This window comes from Oncorhynchus keta, chromosome 2 (genome assembly GCF_023373465.1).
Source record: "Oncorhynchus keta strain PuntledgeMale-10-30-2019 chromosome 2, Oket_V2, whole genome shotgun sequence".
Classification (NCBI taxonomy): Eukaryota; Metazoa; Chordata; class Actinopteri; order Salmoniformes; family Salmonidae; genus Oncorhynchus; species Oncorhynchus keta.
Genome location: NC_068422.1, coordinates 39,150,285 through 39,167,734, shown reverse-complemented (window position 1 = coordinate 39,167,734; position 17,450 = coordinate 39,150,285). Strand labels below are relative to the sequence as shown.

Here is a 17,450-nt window from a genome sequence, read left to right as displayed (position 1 = left end):
GCATATTCATCACAAAACAAGTTGATGTTGTCAATTATTTGAATGATTACTTCATTTCATTGACAAAATGGGAAAACTTAGACAGGAAATGCCAACAACGAACAGTGAGTCATCATAATCATGCATAAAAATACAAATATGAAGGAAACTTTGTAAGTTTGAATTTTGTCAAGTTGGTGTGGGAGAGGTGGGACATTTTTTTGCTATAGATCAGTAATGACAAACCTCCTGGCATTGACAATTTAGATGGAAAGCTACTGAGGATGGTATTTGACTCTATAGCCACTTCTATCTGTCATATCTTTAATCTGAGCCTAGAGGAAAGTCCTTGTCCTCTGTCCTGGAGAGAAGCCAAAGTCCTTCCATTATCCAAGAGTGGTAAAGCGGCCTTTACTGGTTTCTAACAGCATACTTATCAGCTTGCTGCCAGTGCTTAGCAAACTGTTTGGATATTTTGTTGTTGACCAAATACAATGCTCTTTCTCCGTAAACAAATGAACAACAGACTTTCAGCATCCTTATATAGAATGGCACTCAACATGTACTGCACTGACACAAATGACTGATGATTGGTTGAAGGAAATTGATAATAAGAAGATTGTGGAAGCTGTAGTGTTAGATTTCATTGCAGCCTTTGGTATTATTGACCCATAACCTGTTGCCTTATTATGTCTTATGGCTTTTCAACCTCTGCCATATCATGGATTCAGAGTAATCTATATAATAGAATTCAGACAGTATTCTTTAACGGAAGCTTCTCAAATGTCAAACATGTAAATTGTGGTGTACCACAGGGCACCTCTCTAGGCCATTGACTCTTTTATATTTTTACCAATGACCTGCGACTGGCATAAACATTGGGATAGGCGTGCCGCTAGCGGGACACCTCAACAACATCCGGTGAAATTGCAGGGCGCCAAATTCAAATTAAATTGCTATAACTATTTAACTTTCATAAAATCACAATTGCAATACATCAAAATAAAGCTTAACTTGTTGATAATCCAGCCACCATGTCAGATTTCAAAAAGGCTTTACAGCGAAAGCAAACCATGCAATTATCTGAGGACAGCGCCCTGCATACCAACACATGAAAAACATATTTCAACCAGGCAGGTGTGACACGAAAGTCAGAAATAGTGATATAAAAAATGCCTTACCTTTGATGATCTTCTTCTGTTGGCACTCCAAAGGTCCCAGTTACATCACAAATTATCCTTTTGTGTGATAATGTCCTTCTTTATATCCATAAAAACTCAGTTTAGCTCACGCGCTTCAGTCAATAATCCACTCAGTTTCCCTCCATCAAAATGCATACAAAATTAATCCCAAACGTTACTAATATACTTTTCCAAACAAGTCAAACAACGTTTATAATCAAACCTTAGGTATCCTAATACACAACTAAACAATACAATTTAAGATGGAGAATAGTATGTTCATTACCAGAGATAAATAAGAAAGAACGTGCTTTCCTCCATGCACTTGGAAACACTACGGCCAAAATGGGAGCCACCTAGAAAAACTACAATTTCTGGGAAATTTTTCCAAAAGACCGGCCTGAAACTCTTTCTAAAGACTGTTGACATCTAGTGGAAGCCCTAGGAACTGCAACCTGGGAGGACTCGGGCTATTATAATACCAGCCATTGAAAACAGTGGTAAGCTGAATTGTTTTTGTTTTTTAATGGTTTGTCCTCTGGGTTTCGCCTGCCATATCAGTTCTGTTATACTCACAGACATAATGTTAACTGTTTCAGAAACTTTAGTGTCTTTAGTGTTTTCTATCTAAATCTACCAATTATATGCATATCCTAGCTTCTGGGCCTGAGAAACAGGCAGTTTACTTTGGGCACGCTTTTCATTCAGATGTGAAAATACTGCCCCCTATCCCAATGAAGTTTTAATATTAGCCCTCTGATTACAATGAAGAGAAAGACGTACGTCTCTGTTCTGGGCCAGCTGCTGCTTAAATAGGTCTTGATTTGCTGCACATGACCATATGACTGGACGATAATCAAGGTAAGATAAAACTAGAGTCAGCAGGACTTTCTTTGTGGAGTGTGGTGTCAAAAAAGCAGAGCAACTCTTTATTACAGACATACATCTCTCCCTTTTTAAAACGATTGCATCTATATGTTTTGACCATGACAGTTTACAATCTAAGGTAACACCAAGTAATTTAGTCTGCTCAAATTGTTCAACAGCCACACCATTCATTACCAGATTCAGCTGAGGTCTAGAATTTAGGGAATGATTTGTTCCAAATACAATGCTCTTAGTTTTAGAGATGTTCAGGACCAGTTTATTACTGGCCACCCATTCCAAAACAGACTGCAACTCTGTTAAGAGACTTCATGAGCTGTGGTTTTTGATGTGTATATGGCTGAATCATCAGCATACATCGACACACACTCTCTTTAATAGTATGCATGTCAGTATCTCTTGGCGAACAGTTGAGGAAAGACTGACTTCGTCACTTCTTGTTTTTATAAGAAACATTATTCCAAATCGTTTGCATCGTTAACTTACACACAGCACTGACACACACAGTTACCCCACCAGACATGCCACCAGGGGTCTTTTCGCAGTCCCCAGGTCCAGAACAAATTCAAGGAAACATACAGTATTATACAGAGCCATGAGTGCATGGAACTCCTTTCTATCTTATATAGCATCTGTGAACAGCAAACCTGGTTTAAAAAAAACAAATAAAGCAAAACCTCACGGCACAACTCCTCTCCCCCATGTGACCTACATGTTGTGTACGTATTGACATGTATGTGTAATTGATAGATGCACACACTACATGTTCATAAATGTATAATTGTCTGTAATGTCTTTTTCGTTATGTGTCAGACCGCATTAAGACTAGCTGTCGCCATTGGCTTAATAGATCAAATTAAATTAAATCCAGAGCCAGTGCTCCCAGTGGCCGGTAATTTTAATGCAGGAAAACTGGAATCCGTCTTACCTACTTTCTACCAGCATGTCACATGTAAAACCACAGGAGAAAACTCCTTATAACATTTTACCCCACACAGAAATTAAAACAAAGCTCTCCCTCACTGTCCATTTGAAAAATCTGACCATAACTCTATCCTCCTGATTCCTGCTTACCAGTAAAAACTCAAACGGAAGTGTCCTTATTTAGTGGATGCTAAACTACAGGATTGTTTGGCTAACGCAGATTGGAATATGTTCCGGGATTCATCCGATGGCATTGAGGAGTTTCATTAAGTGCATCGACGATGTCATCCCCACAGTGACCGTACGTACATATTCCTACCAGACACCATGGATCACAGGCAACATCCGCACTGAGCTAAAGGCTAGAGATGCCGCTTTCAAGGAGTGGGACATTAATCCACAAGTTAAAAATAATTCTCTCTACGCCCTTCGACGAACCATCTAACAGGCAAAGCATCAATGCAGGACTAAGATCGAATTGTACTTCACTGGCTCTGAGCAGGGACTGCAAACTATCATGGATTATAAAGGGAAATCGAACCTCGAGCTGTCCAGTGACGTGAGCCTACAAGATGAGCTAAATGTCTTCTAGGCTCGCTTTAAGGAAAACAACATTAAACCATGCATGAGAGCACCAGCTGTTCCTGACGACTGTGATCACATTCTCCGTAGCCGATGTGAGTAAGACCTTTAAAGAGGTTAATGTTCACAAGGCAGCAGGGACAGACAAATTACCAGGACGCGTGCTCAACCTCTCCCTGAACCAGTCTGTAATACCTACATATTTCAAGCAGACCACCATAGTCCCTGTGCCCAAAAACGCCAAGGCAACCTATCTAAATGACTATGCTGTAGCACTCATATCTGTAGCCATTCATAGCTAAACATTTCTAGATATGACTCCCAGACTCTTGTGTTTGTGTTCACTCAATATATAAACCACAATGTCTGATGAGATTAGCGAAAGTATAGTCAGGTTAGCAGGTTAGTTTGTACCAAACAATCAGTCTGTTTGTGTGGGGAGAAATGGAGGGAAATGTCCTGATGTGGCAATAGCTCGTAGGCACATCGTCACAGCAAAGAATAGTGGCGAAGCTCATGGGCTAATAGTGAAGCATAACAGTGTGGATTTATAAAAAAATATATTGGTCTGTCAATATGCACTTATATCTCTTGAGCAATGGCATCCAATGGCACTTCCTGTCTCTTGCTACAACTTTGTTAACTAAAACAAATTGCATCATCATGTGAAGGAAGCAAGGAAGGAAGAGTTTGTGCAGATGAAAATAATATAGTGGAGATGAGAAGTATAACTTCTTTGTCATGGGTTCAGATAGTGGTAATAAGCCCAAATAGAAGTGACAAGGTATGTTGCAGAGGAATTGTTAAGAAGCTCATTGCCATCCATGGAGCAGCTGTACCATGGCAGAGGCTGAAACAAGTCCAGCTTCAGCAGCCTTGATCTCTCCAGTCAAGGCTTAGGTATAGAAAATAATCACAAAATCCTCCCTGTTACTCACAACGAAACGGAATGGAGAGCGAGAGAGAGAGAGAATGAAAGAATGAGGGGGAGTATAGAGAGAGAGAGAGAGAGAAAATAACAGAGTGGGAGCATGGAGAGAATGAGAGATGGTGAAAGTGATAGAGATGGAGGGAGAGAGAGAGCAAGAGAATGAGAGATAAAGAGAGAACAGAGAGAACTTGTTTTATCTGCATTCTCCTTGAGATTGTATGTCTCTGCAGCAACATTTAACAGGCTTGCAATGTTGAGAGCACGTCTTAAATCTCGTTGTCACAAGCTGTCAGGACAGAGTGAGTGGGCTTTACATACAACACAAAGCTAATCAGAAGGCTTTCATTCTCCATGCAGAATTAGCTTGCGGGATGCTCACAAGTTCCTTGAATATAGACCCTGTAGTGCTCATAAATGACCACTTTCAGAGATGTGAACATGTTTCGTGGAAAGTCGCTAATTAGACGCTAGGGGTGAAAGGAGATGTGGTGCAGAGGGAGATGCAGCTAATCTGGACACTATAAAATAATCTCATTCAGAAAATGTACGTAACAAGGGGATTATGCTGTCTACTAGAAATATAGCTGGTCTTTGAATGAATCTTTTAATGCAATGAAGTTGTTTAGTTTTTCAACTCACCCTTTCATCTTGGGCCCTGTGTTTACTGAAAGTTTGCCGAAACAATAGAAATGTCTGGTTCTGGTATGGTCTGTTGCTCAATTCACCTGCTTTGCATTGACCCATTTAATTTGGAGGATTTTCACTTGTTTCCTGCTCTACACACAGTAGGCTACTAAACAGCATTTCCCTGATCTTTTCTTTCTTCATTTCCCTGATCTTTGGCTCTGTAGTTATAGTTTACTTTTGGTGTTAATGTATAAACAGACAGATGACATCCCATTCTCAGTTGGAGGCAGTTACTTCGGACTCATGTAGGGTGCAGTGGGCATTGCTAGGCGGGTCACTTAGCAGCTGGTGTGTGCTTGGGTGTGTGCATGCATTTGTTTGTGTGGAGGACAGAGGAGCCTCTTAAAGAAGAAGTTACAGGTCTGTGAGAGCCAGAAATCTTGCTTGTTTGTAGGTGACCAAATACTTATTTTCCACCATAATTTGCAAATAAATGAATAAAAAAATCCTACAATGTGATTTCTGGACTTTTTTCCTCATTTGGCCTGTCATAGTTAAAGTGTACCTATGATGAAAATTACAGGCCTCTCTCATCTTGTTAAGTGGGAGAACTTGCACAATTGGTGGCTGACTAAATACTCTTTTGCCCCACAGTATATAACAAATGCTTGAGGTTACGCATGTTTTTGATGTAACTTTTGAACGGCTTAATACCAATCTCTGCTATGTGTGAACTGTATGAGGGTTTTTGTGTTTGTGTGTATAAATGTGCCTTTGTCTACAATACATAACCTATTCTATTTGTCTATCGGTGCAGCTTTGCTCACTCTCCCCATTCACACCTGGTTGATGGGTGCTAAAGGGAATTCACCAGACAGACAGAGGAGCCAAACCCAAGCCACATTTTATCGGACACAGTTTGATCCACCGTGTCTGTGATAGAGTAAAGTCTTACTTCATACACAACGTCTTATACAAGACGACTGGTCTTGAAAAGTCAAAGTACTGGATTGTTTCTTACAGCATGGTCTTTTTTAAGTGGATTGAGGACACGCATTACTTTTCTATTCAGGTTATTGCTGCTTGTTGCATGGAACATATCATGTTCATTGGATTATTTTAAAGATCACACAAAATTAAACCTGGTCTCGGTTGGACTTCAGTACAGAACAAGTTAAGTGCTTATTGATTAGTACTTTTTTTGCTAATCTTTAGATTTTTTTCCCCCACTAACTTCAAAGCCTTTTGTAAACCTCAGCGTCTATACTATAATTATCCAGGGATTGATTATATTGGTTCAAAGTCCAAGACATCGTGAATCCAGACAGTCAGTTATGAGTCATCAAGGCCTTATGAAAGGTATTATCTTTAATATATCTTCAATATCTACCAAACTCACACAAAGGCACTGACTGTCCTTTGCGCCTGGCCTATCAATTAGAGAAAATGGTCTATATAAACTTTGAATTGCATACATATTGTTTGAAACATAACCATATAATCTCTAGTGAAGTACATTTCCACCTGCATACCTTCCTATAGCTTCTGAAATATACATCTATCTGATTTTCAGTGTCAGCCCTGTCTGGCAGCATGATTCTGGGATGCTGTAAAGTGTCTTTTGATATTTGGAATAAAAGTGGGCTGGTCACACATGTCTGGAATAGATGACATGCTCAGGAGGTGAAGTGGTCAGTGGAGAATGACCCTGTCTTTGAGTAGAACCATACAGGGTTCTTCGGCTTGTCCCCACAGGGGAACCCTTTTTGATGCTGGGTAGAACCCTTTGCAAATGGTTCTATCTACAACATTCTATGTAGGGTTCTTCAATGAACCCTCTGTATATGGTTCCGCCTAGAACCCTCTATGAAGGGTTCTACTGAGAACGCTTTTATCTTTGCAGGGTTCTTCCCGAGAACCCTTTATGAACGGTTCCACCGGCCTGATTAGCCTTTAACGTGTAATTATTTACGACAATAGATTACATATACTGAGTATACCAAACATTAGGAACAACTTCCTAATATTGAGTAGCACCCCCCGTCGACGGGGCATGGACTCTACAAGGTGTCGAAAGTGTTCACTGGGATGCTGGCCCATGTTGACTCCAATGCTTCCCACAGTTGTGTCAAGTTTGCTGGATGTCCTTTGGCTGGGGGACCATTCTTGATACGCACGAGAAACTGTTGAGCATGAAAATCCTAGCGGTGTTGCAGCTCTTGACACAAACAGGTGTGTCTGGCATCTACTACCAGACCCCTGTTAAAAGGCACTTTTGTCTTGCACATTCACCCTCTGAATGGAACACATACACAATCCATCTCAATTGTCTCAAGACTTAAAAATCCTTCTTTAACCTCCCCTTTATCTGCACCGCTCCCCTTTATCTACACTGATTGAAGTGGATTTAACAAGTGACATCAATAAGGGATCATAGCTTTCACCTGGATTTACCTGGTCAGTCTATGTCATGGAATGAGCAGGTGTTTTTTAAGCAATAAGGCACCGGGGGGTGTGGTATATGGCTAATATACCATGGCTAAGGGCTGTTCTTTGCACGACGCAACGTGGAGTGCCTTTATACAGCACATAGCCGTTATATATTGGCAATATACCACAAACCCCCAAGGTGCCTTATTGCTATTATATACTGGCTACCAACGTAATTGGAGAGGTAAAAATCATTATTTTGTCATACCCATGGTATACGGTCTGATATTACATGCATGTCAGCCAATCAGCATTCAGGGCTAAAACCACCCAGTTTATAATAAGATAGAAGAAGATGTATACTCTGTGTATATCATAAGGCCTTTCTTTGAGGGTCTAGATATAACCTAACACGGTGGTGTTGGGGATCTCCTGGTTTACTGGCCACACCAGGCCTGCAAGATGATGTGTAATTCCTATTGGAATCCAGCCAGAGTTAGGATATCCAACAATTGGATTTGTTAATCACCCACAACCTGCATTCAGAATGAGTGCCAGGGTAGGGAAGAATGATTACTGAGACTACCTCAATCATCTTAACTGGAACAACCATCTCAGTAACAGCTACAATAAATCCAATTCCTAAGAGATTGGGTTAGTTTCGAAAACGGTATGTTATTTATCTTTGTGTAGCATAACTTTAATCAACCAATTAATGTACATTCAAAAACACAGATATTACAGTAAAACAAACAATTCTGAAAATATCCCTGCAATAGAGCTTGCTGAGAAATATTATATATGGTTCTATGTAGAACCCTTCTTGCCTTCCAAATAATCCTGATTGCCTTCCAAAGAATCATCAAAAAACCATTTCTTCAAAAAATGGTTCTTAGGATGTTGAAGGTTCTAGGTAGAACCCTTTGCTTTATAAGGAACCATTGTCTTCCAAAAAGGGTTATTCTGGTCAAACCAGTTCTTGGTATAACCCATCCTTCCGCAAATAACCCCTTTTGGAACCCTTTTGTCTTAGAGTGTGGAGAGAAACCAATAGGTGGAACGTTTCTGTGGGATTTGTTTTATCAAGGCCTCTCACCTCTTGCAGAAGTTTACTTTATCTTGTGTGAAAGTATCAACAGTACCTCTTTCCTTTGTGAGTTTTGTAAGTATTAGATTGAGAGAGTAAGTGATTAAGTGCTTTATGTTTGGGCTGGTGTTAAGCATAATGGGCAGTCTGTGTCATGGCTGGATAGGCTGTGATTCCGCTGTCAAAATTTGTGCCATAACTTGTTGAGGATAGGGGGCAGTATTTTCACTTTGGATGAATTGCGTGTACATAGTGAACTGCATCCTACTCTGTCCTAGATTGCTAATATATGCATATTATTATTACTATTTGATAGAAAACACTCTGAAGTTTCTAAAACTGTTTGAATTATGTCTGTGAGTATAACAGAACTCATAGGGCAGGCAATCTTCCAAACAGGAAGTGAAATTCTGACTGTGTAAAGTATTTACATTAATTCTAAACAACTGGTTCCTCGTCTGGTGCTATTCTCTGCTCCTGGGTCCTACCTCACCTCGTCACAACTTCCATCGTCTGCTTTGTTTTAATATTATATGCACATGGGAAGCAATTACTGAGTCTGCCTATTTAAAACAAGTTGTTTAGTTTTGTTTAGAATTTGATTAGAATTAATCGCTCTCTTTTTAGTGAATTTAGTCTTGCTTATTGACAACATTTGGCTTGTCCATGCTTGGCCATAATGCCATTTGCAGTAGGCCTATCCTCTATATAAGTGAGAATGCTATGCATATATTTCAACATTGAAGCCATGCATGTTCAAGTTAACGTATTTAGCAAAGATTGGATAGGTCCACATTTTGATTCTGTAAGCTGTTTAACAACCTATAACAGACTAACATTGGAATTGGAGTCGATTCCAAGGCAATACATAAAAGACTGTAAGTACACAACTTGAAGCAACCATATATTTAGCCATGGCGCATGTTCTGATTGGCCACAACTTGTTTATTCATCAAAACCAAGCCAACTGCGGCGATAATTGTGCTTGTGAAAATACCAAAAATATTTCTGACATAGCCCGAACCTATAACACTACTGCCCAGCGCTTAGATTGACCATTGCGTTAGGTTAATTAAAATAGAGCCCTAGAAGTGCATAAATCTTCCATTGATAGAAATGGTAAGGGCCATTGCCTGTGTTAGTCTCTCTAGACAATTGAAGCGTAATTAACTTTAGAAAGCAACAAGGCTCCCTCTCCCTCCCCAGTAATATTATTTGTAATATTATCAACAGTGTATTTTATGACCTAAATATTCCAAAAAGATTTCCCTCTGAAGTTACTGAAGTTTAAATATGTATGAAAATGCCTTGTTTTGAGATTATAGCGTGCTACACTGTAATTAAAACATCCATAAAGATACACACCATCCTATTTCATTTTATAGCTAAATGATCTGCTTGCATCTATGTGCTAGTGTAGTAAGGCAAGTGTTAAACTCAGTACATAACATATGTAGTTTGTAGGCATATGGCTTGGTTCAGGGTTCTGTAACTATGTTCATTTTAACCTCATGTGGATACTGCACATGCCTTGCTACAGACGGCGAGCAGAATTACTTCTGATCATAGATATTTTGTCTTGCAAAAATGTTAGAAAAGGTGACTGCACATCAACAAGGTCAGAATGTGTTGTGGTGTAGTACTGATACCCTATCAAGCATGCCAAACAACCAAGGCACAATTGGTTGGATTCCTCTAGCCAATGCCAAGGCCAAAATTCCAATGCTGTGTTTCTGTCTAGTCCTCGAGTGCTGCAGTGTCAGATTCAAATCATTCTAATTGTAATTAAAAGGCAAGGATGCAATTCATCCGAAACTTAAGAGTGGCTCTTGAGGAAAATAATTTGGTAATGCCTGGTGCTAGCCCAAATGAGCCTTTCTCTGCAAAGGGATTTAGATGTTTTAGAGAGTAAACCCTGATCATTATGCTGCTGTGTAACATGACTGTTGTTTGAGGCGTGGTGCTTGTAACACAATGGTTGAAGGTTTGATTTTTGCATGGGCTACAGACTGAGCATAAATGTGTTAAATAAATGTAAGTTGCAAAGTATAAAACAAATGTGTGCAAAATTACAATATATCATAATATGTTACTTCTGTGCAGGCACAGTTATAGTGAAAAATATGCAGATCAATGGGAGAGCAGAGGACCCAGGCAGGACCATCTCTCTGACCCTGCTGGACAATTACGCCTACTGGGTCATCCTGGACCCCCTCAGGCAGAGACTGTTCCTCAACAGCACCGGACGCGTCCTGGACAGAGATGTGAGTATGGACCTGGCCCCAGGTTGGTGAGGGATAATGTCGTTGTAGAGGGTCTCGCTAAGAAATGTTGGCAAACACAAGCCTACTAGTGTCACTTTCTGACCTTTATTTCCTTTGTTTTGTATTTATTTAGTATGGTCAGGGCGTGAGTTGGGGTGGGCAGTCTATGTTTGTTTTTCTATGATTTGGGGATTTGTATGTTTCGGCCAAGAATGGTTCTCAATCAAAGGCAGGTGTCATTAGTTGTCTCTGATTGAGAATCATACTTAGGTTGCCTGGGTTTCACAGTTTTTTTTGTGGGTGTTTGTTTCCATGTCTGTGTTTTTCACCACACGGTACTGTTTTGGGTTTCATTCATTCCACGTTTATTGTTCTTTGTATTCAGTTGTTCATGTGTACTATTTCTTATTAAAAGAACCATGGACACTTACCACGCCGCATATTGGTCCTCCGATCCTTCTCGCCTCTCCTCTTCGGAAGAAGAGGAGGAAGTCCCTTACAACTAGACATACAGTACTATGAAAAGCATTATCACCCTTTATAATTTTCTCTACTTTTGCATGTTTTTAATACTGAATATTATCAGATATTCAACCAAAACCTAATATTATATAAAGGGAACCTGTGTGAGCAAATAACAATAACACAACAATTTCATAAACAAAGTTATGCCACACCCAATGTCCCTGTGTAAAAAAGTAATTGCTCTCAATAACTGGTTGGGACACCTTTAGCTGTAATGACACCATCCAAACACATCGTGCAGTTGTTGATCAGTCTCTCACATCACTGTGGAGGAATATTGGTCCACTCTTCATGCAGAACTGCTTTAACTCAGTGACATTTATTTTGAAGCATTCAACTGCTCATTTCAAGTCCTGCCACAACATCTCAATTGGGATTAGGTCTGGACTTGACAAAGCCATTCCAAAACGTGTAGACTTGTTTGTGGGTTTTGGATCTACTGAGGTAAAGGGCTTTGGAGCAGTGTGCCAATGTATTTTTCTACAGTGATTACATAATCCAGAGTTTATTGATCGTTTTAATGATTGATGAATTGGTTGATTTACAGTTCCTCCTTTTCTCCCTTTCTCTCTCTCTTTCTTTCTTGCCTTTAGCCCCCCTCATATATCTCTACCGTCGTGGTGAAAGTCCAGTGCACCAATGAGCTGGTTGGGACAGTGATTCTCCACGAGGTCCGCATTGTAATCAGGGACAAAAACGACAACACGCCTCGCTTTCAACAGCAGCGCTACTATGTAGCCGTCAACGAGGTGAGCGAAAGAGCGAGTTACTACAACAATTATTGCTTTTTTCTTTAGTGAGCATTTCTTTATCCCCACGGTAAGTCACAAGATGATTCCTCAAATGAGGTTTGAAAGTCATCATGACCCTTCCAGCAGTCAACAAAGCCCAGATGCCTTACAGAAAGGGACTCCTACTGTAGTAGATTCACACTTCATTCTTTGAAATAGAAAGAATGGTCCAGGTTTGGTGATCATTTAAATGAAGGACCTACCTGATTAAAGAGTCAAAGCATTTTTGATGTTGGCACAGTGAAATAGAGTGTAGACTACTCTGTAGCAACAGGGGGATTCTGTATTTCTATTTTGTTGATACGCCTTCAGCACGGAGACAGAGTAATACATGACAACAGCTATTATACGCATGTTAAGCAGAAGGTTCCCAGGATAATAGAACAATAGCTGATCCTCAGATCTTCAGAATATCTGTTCATTCTCTAGTGCATGCAATTGCTCAGTGGCACACTAGTTTGCATGTTCCCAGTGAATCATGGGGATCCTGTCTGTGTGCTCTGCGTGCTATAGATGGCATATTCCCTGTGTGCACCCGCAAGCTCAACAATGATGCTTTTGACTAACAGCATCAGCTCAGTATAGTATGTGTGTGTGTACGTGTGCTTGTACATACGCATGCAAGTAAATGCGTGCGTGTGTGTGTTTTTCTATTTGATTTAAGACAAAGTGATAGCTGTGTGAGTCAATACTTTTGTTACCATTCCAGACAGAGAGCACAGTGGAATATCACATTTTATTTTGTGTTAGGCATCACTGTGTTTAGAAATTTAAAATGTGTCTTATCAAAATCAGTCAGTGATATCCACACCTATATCTACACCTATACAAATGTACTTTTGGTTGCATTTTGCAGTACTATTTTTAGCATAAGTTATTAGGATTATTTTGACCAAAAAGGTCTGCAGAACTGAACAAACAAGCAAATGATGTGGATATTTGCATACTCCTTTGAAGACGTGTGCAGATACTGTATAACTCATTCTGAAATTACCATGGTTCTCCTCCGTCATAGACCCCAGCTGTCAAAGGGAAATAGAAGTAATTTTATATTGTGTGTCACTGACAAAATCTCTAGTTATTTCTGTTTGTCTCTTTTCCAAAATGCCATCCCTGTACAACTACATTACATTAATGACACTAGACATTTGAGATGTCTTATTATTTCAGCTATCAAAACCAGATTTTGACATGACACCTATCAAGAGGCTCAGAGTCAGACATTGTGTTGTCTAGAGTAGACAACCATGACTGATGTCTACTTTGTTGACACTTCCTGTGTTTTATGTATTTCACAACGAGTGTGTGTTATTCCAGGAAACACTACTCCCTGAACAGCTATGAGTCAGACTCCGCTGGTGTCAAACCGCTCCTCAACTGAGCTGAACTCCCCTCGAGACCCCTTTCTCTTCAGCATCTCTCTGAGTGGTTGTTATGGCTGTCAGTTGGGTGCAGAGACCCCCAGAGAAACACACATTCACATGGCTGCTGATGACAATGTTTTCATTTCAAATCAGTTAATTAATTCATCTTTCTATAGCATAACGACAAATTTTTACACGTCTGGCAGTATTTGGCCATCTTCTATTGAAGACACACTGTGTCCTTGTGACCTTGGGAGGGGTCAGTCATTTATGTGAGATAGAGTTGTTGCAATGTCCTGACAGAGTGACATGCCTGATGACGGTTTGCTCCCTCTATCTCTGCCTCCAGCTCACTCCTCCCGGGACCATCATATTCACAGGCTTTGGTGAAGACGATGGGGCCACAGACATCGATGATGGGCCTAACGGACAGATAGAATATGGCATCCAGTACAACCCCAACGACCCAGTACGTGGATGTAATGCTTTCTTACTGAAGACTGACTTATTTAAGCTATAGGACTATGGAATAGTGGAACAATGTATGTTGTTAATGAAAACTATGAGTGAACACTCTCTCTCTCTCTCTCTCTCTCTCTCTCTCTCTCTCTCTATCAGGTGTCTAACGAAACTGTGGTTGTAGGGAATACTCTCTCTGGGTACATTGTTCTGGCTGAGAGACTAAACTACGAAGAGAGAACACGCTACCTGGTCATTGTTCAAGCCAACGTGAGACACTTTGCTATTTCCTTTGTTTGTTTGTGTGTAGATGCCAGAAGTGTGTAGGCGCATGCCTGTGTGTTTGTGCATATTGCATATGAATGAATAAAATTGATCCTCTTGAAATGTTTTTTTGTAAAGATTTTACTTGGTATTGACAGGGTTAAACTTGTTTGAAGAATATTCTGAAAGAGTTTACGTTTTTTGCCCTGGCTAAGGTAATGGATTGGTGTTTTGCAAAACACTCTGTCAGGCTTTTAATGTAACGCTGTTAAATTAAGAGTTGTAAATAGAAGATTTCCTCTTATGTCATTAACCTGTCAGAAGTGTCCAGTTGAACAACTAGCCCACGTTAGCTAGGTAGGTAAATTGTGCCAACCAGCTATCTGAATCTTGTAGTTAACATGGCCAGATTATGTGCCCATGTGGCCCTCTATAAACATACATAAAACATGGTGTTGCGAGGTGGGGGTTTGCTAATACACCAATGAATGACAATATCCATCCGAACCTTTGCCACCTAGGAATTTTGAGTGACTGGACCTTCTCAAATAGTAGTTAAATACCCCTGGTTTATGGACATCTTTTTGTCCAAATAGTTTAGATTGGGTAAATTAGTAATCGTTACTTAGATTGGTGGATGCTTCTTTAAGTTTGCCATCACCGGACAAACCAAAACCTTACTAGTTAGCTATCTGTTATTACTCAAAGGAAAATGTACGTAATTGGAAGAAGATGATTTCTCGTTGGCAATTATATTACATCTTTTGCAAACTGTTTATCCATAAATTAAATCATCATCCTCTAGAAGCTTTGATTATTTGACTGTTTTGAATTAATTGCTTGACAGACAAGTATGTCTAGTTATGGAATAAAAGTGGCATAATACTTGCTTGTGAGTTATTAGACTATTGTGATGGTTGTACATTGCTGTCCTTAATCTAATGTTTTAAACATGTATGGTTCTACAGAGGAAACAAAGATACACAGCAATGAGTAAACAGAGCATTTAATTAAAGTAGACAGTTAAATAATGGCATAAGAATACATTATGGCTGTATTATAAATAGACTGTACTGTATGTAAGTCAGAGGTGTGGACTCGAGTCACATGACTTGAGTCACAAATATGATGATTTTAGAATCAAAAACACTGTGCTTGCAGTGTTTTTCCCACACTCTCCAGCTGGTGGTGGGAGATGGCTTGAAATACACAAAAATGATAACTCCTTCTATTTCAAAGTTATCAAAAATCAGCTCACTGCTGCATACAAGCACAACATTCAAAGAGGTGTTTGAGGCTGAATTTGGGGAAAGAGGCATCCCTGCCACTGTCAACACAAGATGGAACTCAACACTGAGACAAGTGAAGGCAGTTATCATCTAAAGCTATGTCATGTTCTAGAAAAGGCACAAGGAGTTGTTGTTCACAGTATGGGAGTGGAACAAGTTGCAGGCACCATCTTCCCCCAGAAAGTGACAGGGTCACAATCACCAGCCTGCTCCTTCAAACCCACATTTTCTTGCAGCTCAGTCAACTCCATTTGCAGTTATGCAAAATCTACCAATCTGAAGATCTGTTTTGCTTCTTTTGACAACTTTGTCATGTTTATGACCAAGAAGAGGTTATGGATGAGCAGCAGCAGTTCTCTTCCAACAGTGAAGTCATCAAAGCGAGCCTTGAAGTTATCCATCAGCTTCTGGGTGAAATAATCATGGTTGGAGACATCTTTGTCTCCCTGTGTTTACACCAGAAGATTGGAGAAGTGGACAAGTTCTCCCTGGAGATCATTCTTCAAAACCTCACATTTCTTCTGTATAGCCCGGACTGCTGTTATATCACACACTGTGTTGTCCCGTCTCTGCAGCTTAACCATCAGTTGATTAAGGTATGATGCAATGTATGTCAAAATTACAACTGATTCCATATTCTACTCATCTTCCAAAAACTCAGAAAACTGAGTTGCCTAGTCACTATTTTGCTCTGATATGAAAGCTTTGATTTCCTCCTGTATGGCCCTGAAGCATTCCGAAACCATGCCTTTGTTGAGTCATCTGTTGTGCAGTAGTATGCTTCAGAATGCCTCGTAACAGGCTGTGTTGCTCTCAAAAAGTTAATCAGTTTCATCATTGTTTTCATGACCTCAGAATACTATTTTCCAAGACACAGGAGAGATATGATTTCAGTTCAGGGTGGTCCTCTTTCAAACGTGCAACCAGTCCCCTCCTATCATGGCTGGTGCTCCATCTGTGGTGATGGAGACCATTGACTTCAGATCTAACCCCCTTTTAGTCAGCATCCCTTTGATGGGATACGTCTAATCGAATTTAGTATGCCTGGTGTCATAATGTCACGTCAATTCTTGAGAGATAGAGAAATCATGAGCAGATGGGCTCCCACATTTTTTCAGTATGTTTAAAAAAAACAATTATTTAGAGTTAGATGAACTTAATGTTTCCACAAGGACATATAAAGGATACTACCCTCCAAAACATAACCTTCACTCCAAATCAAAACTTCAAACCTACAACTTGATTTTGGACAAAATAACATGGAAGGATTCCTACTACCAAAGATTCTTATTTCCAAGGTCTATACAGCAAATGCTCTGGCAAACCAATGACCAGCAAACACCATTCAACTTGGAACTGAGCGAGTCATATTTAATCTGAAGCTTCTTTTAAAGCCAAGAAGAAAGATACATTACAATTAAATTAATTCAATAAGTAAATCTTCTCCCAAGTGGGTGTGACACCTACTCCCGTTGCCTGCTGCTTTGCTGCTTGGATTCCACCTGGCGATCTGTTCACCGTCTGCCCTGGCCTGTCTCCCCCTGTTTGGTACAGGTAACCCCTCCACACACCCCCCTCTCTCCTAAGCTTTCACTCGCCTCCAGCACACACTCACTGTTGGGGCGAGTGACTCTGAACTTGCAATGACAAGCCCCAAATCTTCATATTTTTTTCATGTGCTTTATGCTATTTGCCTCATGACTCCTGTGGGATTTGTTGACTATAAACTTGCTTGTTTACCCGATCGTGGGACAGACTATGTTTGTTCCCACACTCGAGAGTCTGACTCTCTATTGGTTCCACGGACACGTGTCCTCCAATCTTCATCTAACCACCTTTCGCCGGCTTTTGTATTCTTTTAACCTGAT

General features: G+C 40.1%; 1 protein-coding gene across 1 annotated transcript in view; it reads left to right on the top strand.

Moving 5' to 3' along the window:
* Window positions 1–17,450, top strand: part of LOC118400216 (protocadherin-15-like) — a 239,626-nt gene that overhangs the window by 47,481 nt on the left and 174,695 nt on the right. The window contains exons 5-8 of the mRNA XM_035796860.2: window positions 10,730–10,890; window positions 12,009–12,164; window positions 13,920–14,039; window positions 14,189–14,299. Of these exons, the coding sequence (XP_035652753.2) occupies window positions 10,730–10,890; window positions 12,009–12,164; window positions 13,920–14,039; window positions 14,189–14,299 (548 nt within the window). The remainder of the gene's footprint in view (window positions 1–10,729; window positions 10,891–12,008; window positions 12,165–13,919; window positions 14,040–14,188; window positions 14,300–17,450) is intronic.